This window comes from Macrobrachium rosenbergii, chromosome 16 (assembly GCF_040412425.1).
Source record: "Macrobrachium rosenbergii isolate ZJJX-2024 chromosome 16, ASM4041242v1, whole genome shotgun sequence".
Taxonomy (NCBI): Eukaryota; Metazoa; Arthropoda; class Malacostraca; order Decapoda; family Palaemonidae; genus Macrobrachium; species Macrobrachium rosenbergii.
The window spans coordinates 38,540,853-38,563,432 of NC_089756.1; the positions used below are offsets into that span (position 1 = coordinate 38,540,853).

Genomic DNA, 22,580 nt, shown 5'->3' on the forward strand with positions numbered 1-22,580 from the left:
TTAAAACGACACCTTTAAATTGCAATACCACATTAACAGCCTAAATATAATCACATAGTTTCACACTGTTATATTGACAGTTTGATAAGAAAACTATTGAATGCAAGTAAAAATGTCTAAGAACTACATTTAAAGTATGTTGAATTCAATATCAGACTTCACCTTAACATGAGATACATTACTACAATAAGTTTGTTTGCATAATCAGTAACGACTAAAATAATGTACTTGTATACAAATGTATATGGAAGCTTACAATATTGCTGCCATCTGATTCATATATTCCTCAAGGCATAAAACTATATTCCAACACAATAAAACATATTTTTTTTAAACTTCCCTTATACAAACACAATACGTGCAGTGCCCATTTCCTTTATCATGAAACCTCCCACATAATAATTCTCCAAAGAAAAAGAGCTACTTATGGCAGGCAAATACTGTACTACTTATGCACAGCTAGGTCTATCAGTTATTGACTGTCTAGTTTTCTCTATTGACATGGCTATTTGTCTCTCTGTCCGCACATTTTCAGTCTGCCCTCAGATCTTAAAAACTACTTAGGCTAGAGGGCTGCAAATTGGTATGTTGATCATCCACCCTCCAATCATTGAACATACCAAATTGCAAGCCTCTAGCCTCAAAAGTTTTTATTTTATTTTAGGTTAAAGTTAACCATGATCATGCATCTGGCACCGCTATAGGTACCAACAACATAGGCTACCAGCAGCCCATGACTGAAAGTTTCATGGGCTGCAACTGAGAGTTTCATGGGCTGTGGCTGAGAGTTTCATACAGCATTATACACTGTACAGAAAACTCGATTGCACCAAAGGAACTTGGTGCATTTTTTACTTGTTTTTCTGTTCCACCTTTGATTAAAATGCAGGGCAAGAAAATTTGTAAAAGTAATAGTTTGCATAAAAAATTTTCTTGTAAAAACTTAAAAGTTTCACAATTTACGTGGGAAGAAGTATACTGTACATAGCTGTGAAATCTCCAAACAGTAACTAAGAAATAAAGGGTGTACTTGGTGCTTAAGGCAAAAGAATCAAAACCTTACTTTACTCATGATCATGATTTTTGGCAAAAACATCAAGCCCAAAGGAAACCCCAACAGAAGACCAACCTCTGACAGATCATGCCCTTTACCTACATTCCTAAAAGATGTGAAGGCTAAAAGGATAGCACCACTCTTCACAGACAACTCTCAAAGTGTTTCACAGGCCACCCCGGCAAGACTACGGTGAACTAAGGAGAGATTCCATTTTGGCTGATGGATCAAACAATTTAGAAACTCCTTTTCAAAATATAAAAGACTTCTCAGATTCTGAGACGTGGTTACTTCAATGTCTAGGATTTCCAGTGCCCTTCAACCATTGCATGCAGAGACTGACAGCTTCTTATAGAGACAGTTAAGTTAGAAATCTGAAATCATGGAAACAGGTGTTGATTGAGATGCCTCTCACTGCACCAACTATAGCATTGTCCTCTGCAAGAACTCTTTCAATACTCTCCAGGCATAGAGATGCAAGTTCTAGAAGCTGAGAAAGATCCCCCCCCCCTTCCAGATGAACTGCCTCACTGACTGCACTTTTCTCCATCCTGAAAGGGGTCTGTTACAGGAACTTGTTTAGTAGGTGAGGTCCATGACTGGGCGCCAAGCTCCTGTTAACTTTGGGAAAACATAACAAGCCACTGTAAAATTCAGGTGATCTGCCACTCACTTAATCACTTGCCTCTTTTACTACCCTAATAGATGGACAGAAAGACAGACAGATATTAATATATATATTTAGCTGCTAAATACAGTGCATATATCTGTAGTCAATAAGCCCTTGCAGGGAGTATTTGTGAAATTAACACATAAAAAAGTGAGACTTTTTTGCATTTAGCATAATGTGAAAAAAAAAACAACCACAAGGCATCTCTGTAAAATATATTACAAATGTCACTCCATATATCATACAATAAGATTCCAAAGAAGATATACATCATATCTATTTATTTTCCATAGTATATACTATGTACATACAAAGTATATCTACAAATATACAATATTTACACAATGATGTAATAAAAAACCAAGATTTATGAACAGCACAAATAAGGTGGACTGAAACTTTCATATTTAATTGTTTATAGCAACAAAATGAATGTTTGTCAATAAACAGTACTGTTAACAAGCACAAATAATAGCCATCTAACATCAGAAATTAATGGATTAATTGGGATTCATCTCTTGACAAGTTACAGGAAATCACGAACATCTAACGTTTCATGAGATTCCTCCTGTATACAGTATACAATAGCAAGCAGTATACAGGGTAATTTCTAGCAAATGTCAAAATTTACTACAAATATTATATAGTGATTAACTTCAAATGAGAAAAGACATAAAATGTATTTCATAAACCATTCACTCACTTGCATAAAATAGCCAGTGATAAAAGGGATTTCAACATGCAGTGTGAAAGAAAATCACTCCTCCCTCATTCTAAGAAGTCTGGGAATTTAATCCTTTTTTGTGTTTTCATGAATAGGCACCCGTCAGTTTGGCAAAATACTGACAATTATCACCATTCAAGTGCCAAAAGATTAAAAGTTGAAAAAACAGACATGAATTATAATCCTTCTGTACACCTTCACACACATCAATGTACACAATACTCATAAGAGAATGACTGCTGTATGTTGGGATAAATTCACTATAAAAAAAACTGAAATGAGAAAAATTAATGATTTAGAACTTTAACAGAGGGTTCAAGGAACATCAAGATCTTATAGTAAAGGAGACCAAACCTTAAGAAAAGGTAAAATCAAAGGGATGAAAGAAATGAGAGAATAACTAAGTAATACTAGTTCCCAAAAGAAAGGTAGCATTTCATCAGAATGCAATAGAAGAGAGTCTAGCTGTCTCAGAGCATAGGATATGAATGGTAGCACATATAGAAAGGAAACAGTGTAACATCCAGTTTCAGAGTAGTAATGTACTCTTCATTTTTTACTATGTGACTTTTAAAAAATGTAAACTTTCCAAATAAAAAAAATTACTAATATTGAAATACACCACTCAAGGAAAGCAACAGTTCACTAAGATCACAGAATGAATGTCATATATTTATGATACATTGATTACTCAATATTGTACTTCATAAATTATAGTTTAGCACACTCCTTTATTTCAATATAAAAGAATCAAAAGTGCAAGTGTATGTAAACAAAAAGGTTTGTAAATTCTATGTACAGTATTAACTGTAAACCTAAAAGGTGAGAATGCAAGAAAGCTGATAGGATTTTCTAGATTGGTGATACTGTACCTGTCCCGTACCTAGTACAGCATTGGCACAATGTTAGTCGCTTCCAAATGGGGGAGCATTTGGATACAGTTGTGTCTCAAGAAAAAATGTACAATACACTTAAAAATTTATCACAACTGCTTATGTTTATTAACCATGTCTCCAGCTTTTCCCAAGTTTTGTGCTTGTCAACAAATCAATGAAATTTTTTAATTTTCTGTTTAAATGTTGTTTTTATTAGATATTTCTTTGGTTTTAACTTTTATGTGTTACATCTGATTGGGTGCACAGGCAAGAGATGTTAAAATATAAAGCTTTTCAAATCGATATCGATATGAGAATGAGTTTTTAATTCACTGATCCACAAGTAATAAAATAATCTGAATTGTTTTCTATCCATTGTTTACAAAGTTACAGTCACATACAATACAGTACTTTAAAACCAAATTTCATCAAAAACAGGTTTCAGTCATTACAAGTTGATAAATAACAAAACTAGAAATCTCAAAACTATATTAACTGTTAATTCAGTATAATAAATTGAATTAAAATCAATACAGTATTTCAAAAGCAGAAAGAAAACCTTTAATGAAAAAAAGGTTCTTTTAATTCAAGAAATAAAAAACTTATAATAACAATAATATTTTAAAATTTTCTGCAATGAAAATGAGCCCTCCAAAAGCAAACACTATTCCAAGCATTTTCAGGTGTGGTCTTCTTGTCAGGTAAAACCCTGCTACTGAAAATGGTCTTGTGGATTCTACACTTACTGGCCTAATACTAAGTGGGCATACTTTACAGCCGTGTTGACATCAAAAGTTGTTGAAAGTTTTCTCTTCAGCCTGCAACACTGTCAACAGCTCTGTCCAGCACCCCACAACTGTTTCCTTACTGTGAGATCACCATTTTCAGCATTCTTCTTATCATTATGTCATAAGTCAATGCCTAATTCACTGTTCTTTCCCATGCCTTTTCACTTCTTTTTCCTAAGCTCAGTGTCTATCTTGGGTTGTGACTTCACAGTGCAGTTAATAGTTAATAATCAGTACTATAGTTGCACAATTATTAATCCTATGAATCACAATTCTCTGTAGATGTTAGCAGTGTCCAAGCACATTTTTTAGTTACTGTAACCAACTCACAATTGGGACCATAACCATAGCTAAGATGGTGAGCCATAATAGGAGAGAAAGACTAATGAGAACATTCCACTGCTACTGTACTTTGCTTAACACTATCAGTGACTCTTTGGATGCTCAAACTCATGAAGCTGGCACCAGCACTGATAAATCAAGATGACCGTCCAGTATTCTACCATCTTTGACCACTGATACAAATCACAGGAGACCAGCTGCTGGATGCAGAAGTGACCATGAGACCTCAAAGGAAAGCAACTTGACTTACAACTACACCAGGCAGTGGGACAGAGGTTTGGCAAAAAGGAGAAGGTAGACAACTAGCTTGCTGTTTTATAAGAAAAAGCATGTTTTGTTTGACAGGAAGTTGCCATGTGTTAGCTCTTCTATATTGTCTTCAAGGCTTCAGCAATGGCTGGAGAAGCCTTCAGAGAGATCCCAGAGAAGACGTTAAATATTTTAAACACGCTTACAGATTACTATTGCTCCTGTGGACCTAAAAGGAAGTGACTATTCTCCAGAGACTTGTGGTGCTAGTGGAACAGATGGATGAAGATAAACTAGAGGCAGTCATGGCATTTCGAGGTGAGAACTCACAGGTCCATGCTGGGATGACCTAGCCAGTCAAGTTTCTGATCCGCCACTGACCTACACTTTGCTGGATACCATGACATATGTAAAACTGAAGATGGAAGAATGAAGGACAAGCAACAGGTACCTAAGGCCACTCCATGCTACATTTCATTTTTGGTTCCCTCAATTCTTACAATATTTCATCTGTCGAGGGTCATGGCTTCCCTTCCTTTGGATGAGGCTTCACATTTCTCCTTCTTTAACTTGTTTATATCAAGTTTCCATCCCACTGGCCTTGACATAATATTAATTATTTAAATCAAAGTTTCAAAGCTTTTCAGTTCTATGCTTCCATTTCCTTCAAAATGTCAAGATTGTTAAACTGATGCTGTTAAACCTCTCTAAAAAAGTCTGTTAGGTTATTTTTTGGGTCAGGAATACCTGAGACATCCCTGCAGAAACACCTGTGAAGATTTCCAGAATGACAGCTCAGTTTGCCATTTTGGACCTACAGAGGGTGTAGTTATCCTGCTGGAAAAATTCATCCCTGAGAGACATACCAGCTCTCTATGTTTACCACTAAATGGCTGACTGACAGTCTGAGTCAAAACTACATACTTTGAATTCTATTCCACTGTTCTGCTTATGTAAGAGAGATTTCACTGTTTGTGAATTACTTGTTTTTAAACAACACTAAACTTTCATGTTACTGTATATGAAAAAAATAGGACCATTTCACCAGAAAGGGTTAAACTCAAGCAAGCATGACCAGTTTAAACTAGACACTACATTCTACAATGTAACTTGCTAAACAATAAAAAAAGAATAATTTATCATAAGTTCTTTAAGCATGTCAGCAGTGAATGTGAAAAACTACACTACTGATGGTGCTGATGTCAGCCCCAATTGCCTATATCATTATGCATGTGAGTTTTTGGGAAACAATTTCACTGTTCTGGTGAAAGCAGCACTTCAGCTTTCTTATATAAAAAACAGTAAAGAAACTCATGCTAGAATTTGTTTGTTACTTTAAACTGCCAGGTCACATAAAAAAATGTACCTAAATGTGTACTGAATTTTTTTCAGAAATGAGGAAGCAGTCACTTTCTATTTTCACACAAAATCATCATGATATTGTTTCAGTTAAACAGAAAGTCTGAAAATGGACCTATGCCTGGAAGGTTGAAAGAAGTTAAGATAAGATCTACAGGAAAAATGCAAAATACAGCTCATGGTAAAAACAGCCTTTAGAAAATAAAACTTGTTCATTACTGCCTAGCTCATGCCTCCCCTTAACTCTGGCTGAAGCAAAACTATATGCGAGTCTTATTTTTCAAAAAGCCAGCAGATTCCTTCATCAGTTTATAATCTGTTACTATAAGATTTTTCCTATATGTTAGCAAACATTTCATATCCCCTTGCCAAGAAAATCTCTATGTAACAAAAGCTCTGAGTAATTTCTAATTCTTTTCTATTTCAAAGGAACTGCTGTAACCAAATTTCCACTAATTGTTTTCAGTTTTTTCTTCATCCACCCCTGCAGTAAAAACCTGTATCTGTACTAGCTTTCATCTTAAAAATTTTTCATTTTAAAAAATTAACCAAATCAACTATCTCTATAAGTGACAGATTGTATACTCACATCCAGTGTTTCCAATATAAAATAAACTCAGAATCATTCTTTGCAAAATACAGTATAATTCAGCAAGCATACATGTTCTTCCAGATATTTAAACTTGTGAGTTTCCCTCATTTTGATCCAATGTCTCCCTGCAATTTGCTAAAAAGCAAGCATGAAAAAACCAAGGGTGCTTATTCTATGCAATATTGCACTGCATCTTAAGGTAAACAGAATTAATCATGTACAGTTTCATGCTCAAAAACTTTAACTATTACAAGACTCTGCAGCACCATACAGTATTACAGTACTGTACACTGAAATAACCAGCGAACCTAATTTTCCTACCGATATTCATTCGATTTACATTCAGCCCTTGACCTAAGCAAGATACTGCTTCCATAACCCAACTTTACTTTGAAAATCACATAATTTCAAGACTTACAGACTGCTTTCATGTACTGAACTGAAATAAAAACTATAAACATAACGTAGAAATAAATAAGTTCCTGTAGAGAATAATGATCACTACAAACAATACATTGTATATTCACTCAATCTTTCCCTATACAGTGCCTGGCTGGAGTTTTAATTACTCAAAAATCAATTTAATTACAGCTTTATTATACTTGTGATAAGCCTGGCACTTGTTTGTATGTATGTAATATTGCTCTGTCTTCAGTCAGGAGCCCAATACATTATGGTTAAGAGTTTCAAGTTGTGCTTATCGTAAGTGTAAGATAAGTTGGCAACAGTAATAAAATTAATCCTAATACAGTGTACTTCCTAATAGTAACACAAGTAATCATAAGGATTTTATATATTAGGAAGAAATGTTGTTTATGTATTCTATGTGATCTCTGCATGCTTGGAGCTTGGCAAATTTAAACTGTGCATATGAGAACCTCCCAATTCTTTTTCTAAAATATTCCACCTCCATATTTTTAAATCAGTGCAAGTGAATCCTGCATACCAAAGGCTGACTATATCATACTATTTGTGATATATAATCTTTTAACATTACAGAGTGGCAGTTATTCAATTTTGCTTAACGTTAAAGAATAAGACCTAAAGAGCAATGAGAAATAAAAAATAAAACCTCACTTTGTTACCTCACTAGCAACTCATTTTTCAACTTTTTCCTCACTAGCTTTTGTTTCTTTCACTGTCGCTGCTTCGTATAACTCGTACAACTGATGTATTTGCTCATCATTAAAATCATCTAAGTCTCCCTCCTTCAACTGCGTACCAAGAGAGCGAGCAGTGTGAGCCCCACGTAAACCAAGCTGTCTGGCCAGAGTGATAGCGTAGTTAGTCCATTCCACCATAAACGTATTTGCCTGTTCAGTGGTTGCATCTTTATGCCTTTTGAATTCATCTCGGGCATACTGGTCACCTGAAATCAAGGGAGCACTGTGATCCAACTTAAGCAAAAAGTGCTCCAAACACACAAACTGATGACCTACTTTCAACTCAGAATTTATATTAAGGCATTAATGTCTCTGTCCCAAGAAGCTATGAGCACTATCCACATTTTGAAGCATCAGTGTCAGAATTACTTCCTTTAATGCTAAAACTGTGATGGTCTTAAGTTTGAGTGGCTGAAATACTATTTCAAACAATCTTGCACCATTGTTTTTCAGAATTCTATTGCTGTATTTGTACCATATATCACTTTCACAACAAACCTTAAAATTACAGTATACCAAAATCCATGGTCAGTGAATTTTCCTACATATACAGTACAATTCCTGTTTCAAAGCATACATTCTGCTGGCCATCAGCACTGCACATGCTTCTCAAGGCTCCAATATCCCTAGACATTTCTGTTGTTGCAGAATCCTTGAATAGAGATTTGGAATGTATTCCAAAGCGGAGCAGGCTTTGGGAAAGAAGCTTAACCGTTCTCAAACTTAAAGTATTATAGTTAGTCGATCCAGAACACTTTTGCCTTTGAATCCTCATTTACATTTACAATTGTACCACTTTAAATGTCAGTGATTCTTTTAAGATTTCAAGTGTAACTTTTGATATGAAACTGACTTTTAAGAAGTCTTTGCTCTGTTTTTTCGAGTACTGTTCTGTGTGATTTTCAGGAGCTGACTCTCATCTCAAAACTTTTGGACAGAGTTATGACATCAGTCAAGCTTTACTTTGCCAATACTTAACGTTGACTTGTGGCGTATAAGTAAAGTAAGTTCATTATGTTTGTTGCATAAAATGCACTACAACGATAAACATCCTCTGCACTCTTCTTTAACTGACCTAACTGCTTTTTATCACAACACTAGGCAAGCTGCTACTGCTGTGTGATGTTCTCTAGCATCCGATTTAACACTACTTAGTTTGCTAGGCGTTTTATTTTGGCCACAAATAAAATGTGATAGTCTGCGTAATGTAGTTGTGGAATCTTCTGATCTCCAAATGTTTAAGCATGGAGCAAATTCACTCCTGCTCTTTGCTGACATCTCCTGAATTCAGGTGTACTGGTTTTATTTTCTATTCCCTCCTATTTATTAATTTATCACCTTTACCTATTAGCCCTCTTGGGTTTATAATCTGTTGACTTGGTCCACAAATGTTTTCAGTTGAAAATTTAAAGACCAAAAGAAAGAAAGAAAGAAAGGCAAACAGGGAAGATCTGGAATGCCCAAGGAAGGCCTCAACACCTTCAGCAACTCTTTTGTCTTCTGAAGATGCCTCCAAGTCGTTATTGCAGAAGCAAGAGAAGCAGAAACAAAGTGGTGTCAAAAGGGATCATGGGCATTGCCATTGCTCCCAACAAAGTTCCTAGCCAGTGAGAGCCCAAGTGAATTGCCAATCAGTTTGCGGGTACCCTCTTTGGACTGAGCAATGGGAAAGCAAGCAGTCACCATCCCAACAGCAGGAGTGGTAGTCAAGGTAGGGAAAAGCAGGGGAGACAGCAGTGTACTGCCTTCAGAGAGATTAATGGTACCCTTCTTTGACTTCCTCCACCTTGACCTGAACTAAGTTCCTCATTGGATGGGTCGATATCGTACTTGGCTAGCACCCTCCTAGGCCCGCGTTCGATTCTCTAGCCAGCCAATGAAGAATTAGAGGAATTTATTTCTGGTGATAGAAATTCATTTCTCGTCATAATGTGGTTCGGATTCCACAATAAGCTGTAGGTCCCATTGCTAGGTAACCAACTGGTTTTTAGCCATGTAAAATAAGTCTAATTCTTCGGGCCAGCCCTAGGAGAGCTGTTAATCAGCTCAGTGGTCTGGTTAAATTAAGATATACTTACCTTAACTTGGGCAGGCAATCACAAGAGACACTAGATGCAGTTCAGGGACAGCATACACTTCTAGCTTTGTCAAAAGGAATACAGTAAGTGTAAGGGTCAGTCCTTAGAGAGTATATGAACCTTCTAAATCCATGCCCTGAGCTTATCATTCCAACAATTAGAATAATCATCAGATATCATCAATCTTGCAACAGCCATAATTGAGATAAGGAACAAACATGCCAAATTCATCAATTATTGAACTATGAAATGCTAATGAAAAATTCAACAACATCCAAAGTTAGGAGTAGCAAAAGATGCCTGTTAAGCAATGAGGCTGAAGATAAAGCAACACTGTTAGTCAAGTGAATGGGTGATTCCCCATCCTTCACTCCCCAGCTGCTAACTGATGACCTTGCTTCCAAACTTCAACAACTGGACCAGCTTTTGCTGAAGGTAATCCACATAAAAGACAAAGGTTTGTATTCTAGTAGGAATAAACACATATAATCACAAAAAATCCAGTAACAATTGTGGACAAAAGAACAAAATAATGTTACCGGTGAAAAAAAAAAAAGCCTGGTAATTTTGATGTAGCAAATGAATATGAAATGAGATGAAGATGTATGAGCACTTGATACATACTCTGATAATAACAAAAATGAATAATGAAAATATTTCTGACAGATAAAACAGTGGGATTGTGACTGATAATGACAAAAACGAGTCATAAAAATACTTTTGGCAAGTGAAACAGTGGGATTTCCTAATAAGGGAGGTGTTAACTATAATTGCAGCTGATTAATATTGCCATGTTACTTTTTGTCGTATGACTAACATAACTTTAGAAAGAGATTTTGGCATTTATTGAAATCTAAATTACCAGTTGCCTCACTGACAACATGATTTGTCCATCATACAAATAAGTTAAAAAAAACAAGGTTTACAAATTGTAAGACCAAATTTTTGCAATAAAACTACTAAATACTGTACTGTAAAAATAATGATAATAATTATAATAAGGTATACAGTACCTAGAGCTTGAAGTTCCAGAGGCATCCCTCGATGTAACTTCAGAATGGTCTTGTACAAAAGCCGAACTCGTTGGTGATGTGTGAAAGCCTGCTGTGCAACCTTTGCTCCACCCATGTTTATCACCTGAAATATAACATATGCTGCAAAATTTGATGGCATTTGCTCATACTCAAAACAACATTTATCAATTCATATTAAGAAAACAACCTAAAATAACTTTTCATTTCATTTATAAAGCACTGTTTTATAATATGCAGTACAATCCAGAATTAAAATCCCTATTTATGATGAAGTTAGAGATATGATGTGTTCTTGTATATTTTGCTTTGTAAATTCAAATCACAGCCTTTTTTGGTCCTAATCTTAAGTTTAAACTGACTGTTTACATAGATACTTATCGAACAGATCATGCTACCCTAGGGGTAATCTTCCCATTCAGTTTTATAAGAAATCCTTGGCACAGTTGGTCCTCAAAATATGAAAACATGGTCTCAAGTAATATTAAAAAACAATCTTGAGTTTCCAAAGAGAATATGTAGAAAAAGAACCAACAAAACACATAAAAAAAATATGAAAACAATAATAAAATATCAACACAGCATTTACATTGATTTCAGTATTACAGTACATTAAAATTTTGACATGATCTATCATGCAGCATGTATGGTGTACAGGAAGATGTATGTAGGTTATACAGTATATATTATGCAGTATATATTCATTAGTCAATACCCTACAGGACGATGTATTATGCTTTTTTTGTATATGGGATTCAATGTGGATGAGAGATTTCAGTCAGTATATGGCAACAGTTTGTACAAAGAATTATAACATCACACTGATTAGATAAGCAACATATGAGGGAATAAGGCAATAAAAAAAATAATGAAAGGGCTACAAAAAGACTAGGACTTAGGGTACTTTGTAAATCTTCCCCACCACACTCAATCATAGTATCTTTGTAAGCTTCTTACAAAGAGAAAAGAAAGTAAGAATAAAGTAAAAGCATGAGCAAAGACAGACCAGGTTAGATAACTAGATTAGAATGTGTCCCATTAATTATCAAGTCATTTAAGCAAAACTGTGTTTCTCTAGACTACACTTCCCATGGATATTCCAAAATCATTTGAAACATAATAAAAGCTATGAATTATATTATAGGTGGGACTCAATTGTAAAATTTTACTACTTAGCCATGACTGCCTGAGTCTGTGACACAACCAGGGCTACTAGCTAAACCTAAACTATACTGAAGTATGTTAGGTTAGGCCTACAGCACGAATACCCACCTATCAAGTTCTGTACATACTTACAATAATGTTTTGTCAGATATGTTTCTTCTGATAGTTCTGTTGGTTTTTGAATGAGTTTGGTCTTTATTTTGAATGCAAACCACTTGTTTCTGTGATGCTACCCCTAGCCTGGCCCCCCCATAAGAAAAAACTAGGCCTATGGATTTTCTGCAAAAGTCAGTAGAATAACTGTTATAAAAAAAATTACATGAAAATACACCCCCCCAAAAAACAAATATATTGTAACCTAAGGCAGTAGGTCTTCACCAAACCAGGAGGGCTCCACCCTCACCCAGTACACTTCTTTCCCAACCAAACCTGAATTTGAGCACCATAATCCATAGATATGCAAGAAAGCATCGAACAGACTTGAATTCATTAATTCATGAATGTCTTGCTGTAATCCTACAATTTAGGGGTCCAAATTCAATGCATTACGTAAAGTCGAGATCAGCACACAGATTTATCAAATATTTATTGATTCATGGAAAAAAAATTAAAAATTGAGCAGTTTATCTGCTTACAGAAGTAGAGACTGTAAAAAAAAAGAAAGGGAATAAAGGGGAGCATAAATAAGCAAACACATGTCTTAGGGGATACAGACCCATTGAATTTTGAGAAAATTGTAAATCTCTGCTTCTGTAAGCAAATAAACTGCTAATTTTTTCAGATTTATCAAAAAGTGGCTGTGCTCTCTCTACAAAAAGTTGTGGGCACACTACACTATTCACGTGAGGTGCAAAGCTTTCCTTTGGTTTTTGACAATCTCGGCTTCTGTAAGCAGAGAAACTGTTCATTTTTTTAGCAAATATACTTCTGTTTGCAGAGCTGTTGAAAGAAGAAATTGAAAATAGGAAAAGAACTTAAACACAAGGGAGCAGTGAATTGGACCCCTAAACTGTATGATTACCTGTCTTGCTTAGGCCTACTATAAATCTGCAAAGCTACCTAACCACACAGGTTTCTAAGCCTACTATAAATCTGCAAAGCTACCTAACTGCACAAGTTTCTAAGCATACTATAAATCTGCAAAGCTACCTAACCACACAGGTTTCTAAGCCTACTATAAATCTGCAAAGCTACCTAACCACACAGGTTTCTAAGCCTACTATAAATCTGCAAAGCTACCTAACCACACAGGTTTCTAAGCCTACTATAAATCTGCAAAGCTACCTAACCACACAGGTTTCTAAGCCTACTATAAATCTGCAAAGGTTTCTACCTAACCTAACTACACAGGTTTCTAAGCATACTATAAATCTGCAAAGCTACCTAACCACACAGGTTTCTAAGCCTACTATAAATCTGCAAAGCTACCTAAACACACAGGTTTCTAAGCCTACTATAAATCTGCAAAGCTACCTAAAAAGCTACCTAAACACACAGGTTTCTAAGCCTACTATAAATCTGCAAAGGCTAACTTAAGCTACTAACACAAGTTTCTAAGCATACTAATAAATCTGCCTAATATAAATCTACCTAACCACACAGGTTTCTAAGCCTACTATAAATCTGCAGAGCTACCTAACTACACAGGTTTCTAAGCATACTATAAATCTGCAGAGCTACCTAACCACACAGGTTTCTAAGCCTGCTATAAATCTGCAGAGCTACCTAACCACACAGGTTTCTAAGCTTACTATAAATCTGCAAAGTTACCTAACTACACAGGTTTCTAAGCCTGCTATAAATCTGCAAAGCTACCTAACCACACAGGTTTCTAAGCCTAATATAAATCTGCAAAGCTACCTAACCACACAGGTTATTAAGCCTACTATAAATCTGCAAAGCTACCTAAGCACACAAGTTTCTAACCACAGGTTTCTAAGGTATTCTACAGCTACTATAAATCTGCAAAGCTACCTAACCACACAGGTTTCTAAGCCTACTATAAATCTGCAAGGCTACCTAACCACACAGGTTTCTAAGCTACTATAAACCTGCAAAGCTACCTAACCACACAGGTTTCTAAGCCTACTATAAATCTGCAAAGCTACCTAACCACACAGGTTTCTAGGCCTACTATAAATCTGCAAAGCTACCTAACTACACAGGAGAAACCTATCTTAAGATAGTCTTAGATACCTATTCCATTAACGATTAATCCAGATTTAGCATTGCGTGCACTTGGCCTAACCTAATTCAGCTACATGGTAAGCAGGCTTCATAAAGAAGCAATGAGGTTAGGCCTAGGTAGAACTAAGTAAGAGCTCCGCATCAGATATTACCTTGGAAACAGACTTTTCTAGATTATTTTGGTTGCTTATCAAGATTTCACCGTTATTTTTTCTCAGTCGACTTCAATTAACCTGTAATTAACCTCAGAACTGATCATGTTTTTGTATGCTGGCCATCCTGGAATGCTATCGTACATACAGTGTTATAGGGGCGCTTTTGGTAAAAAGAGGAGTTTCCTTCACCAGGGGGTATGGGGGCGGGTTAGGTTAGGTTAGGTATGTTTGGTTAGTATGGGCTTGTTCCTTTTATAATAGATTTCCTTAGCCACTCCCCTCTTGGGTAATCCTAAGCCATAGTTCCAGGGTGAGATAGACTATGGCAATTGACGATTTCCTATGTTATTCTATTTGCTTTAACTGGAATTTAAAGCAATATTTTGTCCGCCGGCTGTAACTAAACTGTAATTGACCTTTGAAGACTACAAGATGGGGTAGATCTAAGCCGGCATTCCGCAGCGAGCCCCCAACCCCCTCCACCACTAATACGGCAAAATTGTAACCACTAAAAACCCTAGGGGTGTTTAGTGGTTACCATTTTACCGCATTAGCTATGGAGGGGGGTGGGGGCTCGCTACAGAATGCCGGCTTAGATCTACCCCGTCGTGTAGTCTTCAAAGGTCAGTTACAGTTTAGTTACAGCCAGCCGACAAAACATTACGGTAATTCTAAGTATTAGCTCCGTGCCTGTTTTTACCTTGGAAACTGTTTTTTTCTACATTTTTAGGGCTTCTGATAATGGTGGTGCATTTGTTTGTTGTCGGCCAAATGGAATGTCCCTTCGCCGTGTTTAGTACTGGCTGGGGGTTACCCATACGTTAACAATTTATTGCACTTGCTGGACGGGATATGAACCATTCCAAACAGAGGTAGCTGTGCTCTGTCTTGTGAAGATCGATTATGGAAACCCCTTGTTGGATGGACTTCAGGGTTTAATTACAGGTAAATTACATTCGTGTGACAAAAATTGAAGGTAAATCTGTAATTAGCAACCAAAAAACTGTAGGAAAAGTAAATTTAGAAGGAAATCGCCACCACGGAGCTACTACTTAGGTCTACCAATATTACTCTAAACTATTGTAAAGCAAGTAAAACAACATAGGAAAACGTCAATTGCCATAATCTAGCTTACCGTGGAACTACGGCTTAGAATTACCCCTTCTTGAACATATGGCTCCCTAATGACTTTCTTACTTGCGGAACCATTCCATACAGTCTGTGCAGAGCTGTTACTTAGAAATACCTAGGCCTACAACGTGACTTGCCGCTAGGTTATGTTTGGTTGGGGCTGTCCTATTACCCTAATGGTCTATGAACAAGGATAAACCTATCAAGGTAGAACTAAGTAGTGGATTAGGTCTAGGCCTAACCTACCATACCTTACGCTAATTTGCTTTAGCATAGCCTAGGCCTACATAGGCCTATCGTATACGCATTTTAACAACACAGGAGGCCTAACATATCGCGATAAACAAGAATAGGTCTCCAAAAGTAGGCTGATTCACGAATTTAAAACCTAAGCTACGCTTTCTGACTCCAATAACAATCTGGCAAGTAGGCCTATACGTCTAGGCCTAAGTCAGGTAAGCCTGGCAGCATCAGGTAATAGGTTAGGCCTAAGTTAGCAACGACTATAATGCATTCTATTAATTATTACCTTATTGGCTGCGCTTCTTCGGGATAAAACTTCTAAAATTTAAAGTTCCGTCGAATATTAAAAGCCTTGTAACAAGTCTTCACATTTACGAAACTGCCGTATTATGCAAGGGACCAGATCTACAATCAAAATCGAAGCGCGATTACGTAGTCTATTGCTTACGAGCATTTTCACATCTGTGGAATTGTTCCTTACACGTCATTTACAAACCTTTCCCATTTGTATCTATTTTTTCGTTTTTAAATTTCGTATATATCATATGGTCATAATATAATTAACAATAAATAATTAAATTCCCCCCCAAAAAGCCTAATTCAGAACCTTCTTTTGACTAAGTTACGCAACCCAAGTCAAAATTGTTAATATTGCTATAAAATATTCTAGTTGCATGGATGACTCGTTATCCTTTACGTTTTGTAACCAAAATTTCAATTTACCCGTATGCAGTACCTTTTTTTTCTTTGGTAAATCACATGATGATAAGTACCGTACATCTAGTAACTACTGTTTTTCTTTCAGCATTTTCATACTTGGCAAATATAAGAATTACTGCTAATGAAAAAATTGTCAGAGGGGTTTATACCACTCCGTCCTTATTAACTTACACTACTGCAACATAACTGCCTTAATGGATATACTCGACACCATACATTCACACCTAGGATTCCATAAATGCACACAGCAACTTTCCAATCCCTTGCCCACATCCTGCTTACCTTTTTTATTCAATTATTCTCTCATCCAGTGTAACCACGTTCAAATACCTAAACAAAATCAACTTAAATCAATCATTCTTCTACCCTTTGCATTAATATATCCTGGTTTCCCGTTACTCGTGTAACGTGTTATCTCTTGGTAGCTATAAACGTGTACGAAGAGTTGTTGATTCTGAAGTAACATAAGCATCATTTAAAACCGTCATGAATTCCACTCAACTCGTTTTAACGTTTCATCCAGAAAGCGTCAAACTACTCACCTTGTACGAACCCACATAGCTCTGCTCCTGGGCGGGTAACGGGTTGCTTTTTCAACCAAATTCCTACCACACAACTTTGTGCCCTTACTACTCTTAGTATCCTTATCTTTATACTGTACACAGGAAAAATGATCGCTTTTGCCCATTCCCCTATCAATACGGTGGCCGGTAAAGCAGCAATTCTCGCTATGAAAGGAAGTCAAGTAATCAAAGAAAAATATCAAAGTCAGTACAACCAAAGACACAAAGTGCAGTCATTGCCATACGACGTTTTTTAAAAATCTTGATTGAACCAGACACCCTTCGAACCTTGATAAGCCACTCCAATACCATCATTTACTAACTTTTCGCTAACTTCTGCATGGAGTATTATTCAATCTTTTAATTGTCAAATTAAAGGTCCCAAAAGCATTCTCAAACTAACAGCAACCAATGTCACTCAAGTCACACCTCAGCAATTTTTTCTAATTAATAAATATTCAAATTATCCACTAACTTCTCAAGATTGTCTAAAATCACATTTACAACCATATAGCCTACTCGCAATTATATTAAATGTATCAACCTTTAGTTGAACCAAATGAACAGTATATTTTCAATTATCATAATACGTGTACTTTTTTCCATACCACTTCTCGAGTTTTCAGTACCTTTGGAAACATTATACAGTACTATCAACACAGACTTTTTCCAATGCATTTCCACCACATCCCATCCTCTTGTGCTTTGGGGACTCTTTACATAAGAAAATTGCTTCTATTTTTCTGTTAACTACCTTTGTACTCAAATTACCTAGATGACAGAAAATACTCCAAAGGCCGGCCAACAGAAAATACAACTTCTCATTTACATCTGACACAACAGTACATACAGGTTGCTTACTCTCATAAAGTCAAGTTGGCTCATCAAAATGTTTTCCATTGCATTTGACTGACAAAAACTTGTTTCTACAAGTTGCTTTTATATGAATCTTCCCTTTACCTCTCTCACTGGCACCTTTAATTTTGTGGAACAGAACAATTAGTCCGCTTCCCTATTCCTTGTACCCATATTGCACAACTGACAGTTTATGGAAGAGTATTGCATTACATCTGACTTTATGTAACGTTCAAAGAATAGTTAATGGATATATCAGCAGTAATTTATAAATTTTTACTTACTGAATTTGTCTCGAGTATCATAATAATCTTATGAAGACAACAAAGTTAAGGGAACTCCAAACGATGGTTACCTCTATAAAAATGGATCAAGTTCATCTTAAAAGGCTTACCATAATTATAACTAAACTAAAGATTTGCTGAATGTCACTGGTTATTTAAAATGAAACAATCAATGGAGAAATATACAACAAAAATACTACAGAAAATTTATTCTTTTAATCGAAAAGACCGAAGCCCATGTCATCATCAGACTCTTCTTCAGGTTCCTCCTTCTTTTCTTCCTTCTTTTCCTCGGCAGCAGCGGCAGCTCCACCACCAGCAGCTGGGGCACCACCAGCACCGCCACCACCACCACCAGCTGCGGCAATACCTCCAGCAGGCATTGAAGACAACATGGTGGCTCCTGCAAAGCAAAATATTCTGTAAGACACTTGAAAAGCACCTTAACCAGTCCCCAAATCTTCAAAACTAATGAAAATTACACGCCCATATTAAACTGAGAAAATTACATGTCACCATTACACTATCTGAGAAAACTGAAAGCCCATATTAAACTATCTGAGAAAACTGAAAGCCCATATTAAACTGAGAAAATTGAAAGTCCATATTAAATTATATAAGCAAATTAAACATCCATATTACACTACCTAAGTGCTTGCTAAGCTGCTAAGCACTATACTTACCAAGGGCAATGAGGTCGTCAACATTTTTGCCAGCAAACTTTTTCAAAAGAACATCTAACTGTTTCTCGTCTGCTTCTACACCAACGCTTCCCAAGATATCTTTGATGGAATTTGCGGTGACTTCTTTGCCACTCATCAGGGCAAGAAGGTATGCTGCCACGTGACGCATTCTGGAAGTTGATACCAGTTAAAGTATCATGTGTGAATTTCACATTACAATGGTTCACTAAACCTAAGAAATACAGGAATATGAAAGCTGTTACACCCATCTATAAACAATACCTTTAGCACTACATATATATATATATATTTTTTTTTACCACGATACTATTTCACCCTTTCAGAAGGGGTGGAAGCGGAGGGGCACTAACTTCAAATTCTCAGCCAGTCTTTTGTATGAGGTTGCTACCTCCATCCGCTTTCTTGACTAATTGCTGCTGGTACCCATTCACTGATTGGTCAAATGGTGGGTGAAGGGCAAAAAATTAAGCCACAGAACTTCCTTATGCAGCAAAGCACTCTCAAAGTTCTATAAAACCTCATCATACACAAACATTTGTTACATAATTGTTTGCATAGTATACATGGCATCAGATAATTGAAAGGGGGTAAGAAATGTAAAGAAATACATAAACAGTTGGAAAATAGCATAGATGAGAGGACGGTTTTAATGCTTATAGATGGTATGCTAATGTGGACAGAACGGTTGACGACAGGATGGTTGACAAAAGATTGGTAAAAAAAGTGTATAACCTGACAGTCAGAAAAGGGGGGGAGGAAGACCTAGACTAGTATGTGCAATACTAATGGAAAAAAGGTACCTGAAAACAAGGGCATAAATATCCAGGAAGTGCGAGAACACACACACCATTGAGGTGAATGGCAAAGTTTGTGCAAGGGTGTGTAGAGTTGATGAGCCTTGTGTGTAAGTATTATCAAGCAGCAAATGTTGTTGAAGTTTTCTGCATAGCAGATTAATCCATGCTGCAGCAGTTTACGCATGAATAAAACAGTGACCATACTATTTTTTTTTTTTATGGATAGGCTGTGTTGCAAAAACGTTGTCAATGCCACAACTGAAAAATCTATTAATGGCATTACCATAATTTCTACCACAATAATTTTTACTTACAACTTCATTATGAACATTCTTATAAACTAACTTACGTATTGCATTGCAGTTAGCTTAGTACATACTAATAATTTCAGTGTGAATGTAAGCTCCAATTGGCTAACGCTAAAATTTGATGTAAAAAAAGAAACAAGGCTGTCAGTACTGGAAGACTGCAATTCTATCCCTTGTTTATAGTAAAAAAAAAAAAAATTATATCCCTTGTTTACAGCAAAAAATTATATCCCTTGTTTATAGTAAAAAAAATTATATCCCTTGTTTATAGTAAAAAATTATATCTCTTGTCTATAGTAAAAAAATTACTGTATATCCCTTGTTTATAGTAAAAAAAATTAATAATTTCTAAAGGGAAAATTGCACAATTTCAGTTTGGATAGACTATTTCGAAAATTGAACTAGGAAACTGTATTATAAGTTTTCTTAGCCTTGGCTGATCAACGTTAACATTTGGTTGTGTGTGTAAATTTTACTCTTACTATTGTATGTAAGTTTTACTCTTACTATATATATATCCCTGACAATAGGCTGCTTTAATTACCAGTCAGGCAAAACAAGGGCCCCACCTCGCCTCACATGGTTGATATTAGTTCTGTTCCTCGAAGCCAACTCACAGATTGTGGATGCCCTTTCCTTCGATCTTGACCTGGCAAAATCCTCTCTGGTATATCGTGGTTTTTCTTTTTCTTACTAAACAATGGAAGTTGGACTTACCTAATGCTTCTTTTCAAGCAAGAACCACGTCAGTTAAATATTAACTATGTCCAGTTAACTTTCTCTCCTTAAAGAATACCAATTCTAACATATGTACGTTCACATATTTAGATTTTCTCACACTAGACTAGGCCTATTTAAAGCATTTTTATTAACTTTACAGCTCACTGGTCTCCTTTTGCTAATTTAAGTTTTTCTCTGGTTTTTCTTATATCTTACATACTGCCCACGTTTGTCAAGATTGCGCAATTGTTACACAGGCTACAAAGGTCCTTTCATGAAACAGGTTGACCCTAAGTTAATGAACCAAAACTAAACCTGTTTTTAGAGCTGATGCCGAGTAGAATGGGTTAGGGGTGAGAAATCTCACCTTTCCTTGAATGCTGTGTCCTGACCTAACCTTCCTAACCTGACTTAAGGTGCCATGCTCTGACCTGGAGGGGGGGAATTCAATGTCCCTGGACCCTTCTAAATAACCTAACCTTTAACAGAGCATCGTGCCTTAACCCAATTAGAACTTACCTTCCTCACCTGACTTAGGGCACAGTGCCCTGACCTGGCCAGTGGGCTTTACCCCACAAAAAACCCCCACCAGGGTAACACTAAATAGCAGATACTTATCAGAGGGGCAAGGCTAAATTTAGATGACACAATCAACCAATAACCAACCCTGTCTCCCTATCTGCATACTACCCTTGTTTTCCTCCTAACCATCCTCTTAGGACAGCCTAAATATATACGCAGAAAGGGATGTAAAATGATCTTAGCCTAATTGGTCTACTTTAATAAACTACTTACCTTTAGCAAAATGTAAATTGCAATAATGCTCCTTTGGGTAATTATTATTTCTGCAATAAAATCTTTTTAACGAATCAAAAGGAAATATTTAACCGACTTATTCGCGCTGACTAGGTAGCCTAATGAGGAAAGTGCAAAGTACGCTTGGCACCTTACGCTAGCCCGTCATCTTAAGCCTTTCATAGACTCGACTAGGTCCCAGGAAATTGGAACGTACTAGTCCTCAACACGAAAATTATATACAGCGGCTTAATAATTTGACAACTAGGCTTCGAAATAAACAAATAACCATCCAGCATCAACTGCTTGCAGAAAATCATACCCTACGGTAGACCAAGTCAAAAAGGTTACCCAGCCTACGCTTTTGCAGTTATACGCACTCAAGTACGCCATATTTACGCTTACTTCCTATTCTAAAATGTCCCGCAGCCTTCGTTTCACACGGCTGCTAAACATAAAAAGACGAAAACAGAACACAACACGATAATATTTACGTGAATATTTGTGATGATCACACGTGTACGAACGTAGAGATCTTCTCTCACAGAAAGAACGGGAAGGGATTCTTCTTCTTGAATTTGTCAGCGCATCTTGGGATCTAAGTCAATCAGGGAGCCGTTGCAAACTCTTTTTATTATTTTATTTTTTACGCAGCTTGGCCAGGTTTTTATTCGTTTTGTTTATTTTTACGAAAACATTGTATACCTGGATATGAAATAAATAAATTGTATTCTATGTGGGTCTCGTGATTGGTGTTTCAAGAGAAGCTGAAAGAAGTGAGACCAAAGTTTTCTTGTGTCAAACCAAAATTTTATTGTCTTTACGCACTGTGGTCATGTTTTTATTCATTTTTTGTTTCTTTGTAAGGAAAAGATTGTATATAAGGATTTGAACGAATATTGTACCCTGTGTGGGTACCGTGATTGGTGTTTCATGAGGTGAGAGAATTACCAACAAAATTGTTCTTTATTGAAATTCTGTCTTCGAGGTAATGTAATTTAATGTGTTGATGCACCCGAATTCTTTTAT

General features: G+C 36.3%; 2 protein-coding genes across 2 annotated transcripts; both read right to left on the reverse strand.

The window, feature by feature from the left end:
- Positions 1-1,923: 1,923 nt before the first annotated feature.
- Positions 1,924-16,237, reverse strand: Sdhaf3 (Succinate dehydrogenase assembly factor 3). Its single transcript, XM_067118869.1, has 3 exons — positions 16,092-16,237; positions 10,908-11,031; positions 1,924-8,022 (listed from the first exon to the last, which is right to left on the reverse strand). The coding sequence occupies exons 2-3, from the start codon at positions 11,020-11,022 to the stop codon at positions 7,751-7,753; spliced, it is 387 nt and encodes a 128-aa protein (XP_066974970.1). The 5' UTR covers positions 11,023-11,031; positions 16,092-16,237; the 3' UTR covers positions 1,924-7,750.
- Positions 16,238-18,421: 2,184 nt separating this feature from the next.
- LOC136847316 (large ribosomal subunit protein P2-like) lies at positions 18,422-22,168 on the reverse strand. The gene is made up of 3 exons (XM_067118871.1): positions 22,046-22,168; positions 18,911-19,080; positions 18,422-18,630 (listed from the first exon to the last, which is right to left on the reverse strand). Exons 2-3 carry the CDS (start codon positions 19,077-19,079, stop codon positions 18,443-18,445), a joined length of 357 nt encoding a protein of 118 aa, XP_066974972.1. The 5' UTR covers position 19,080; positions 22,046-22,168; the 3' UTR covers positions 18,422-18,442.
- Positions 22,169-22,580: the final 412 nt, after the last annotated feature.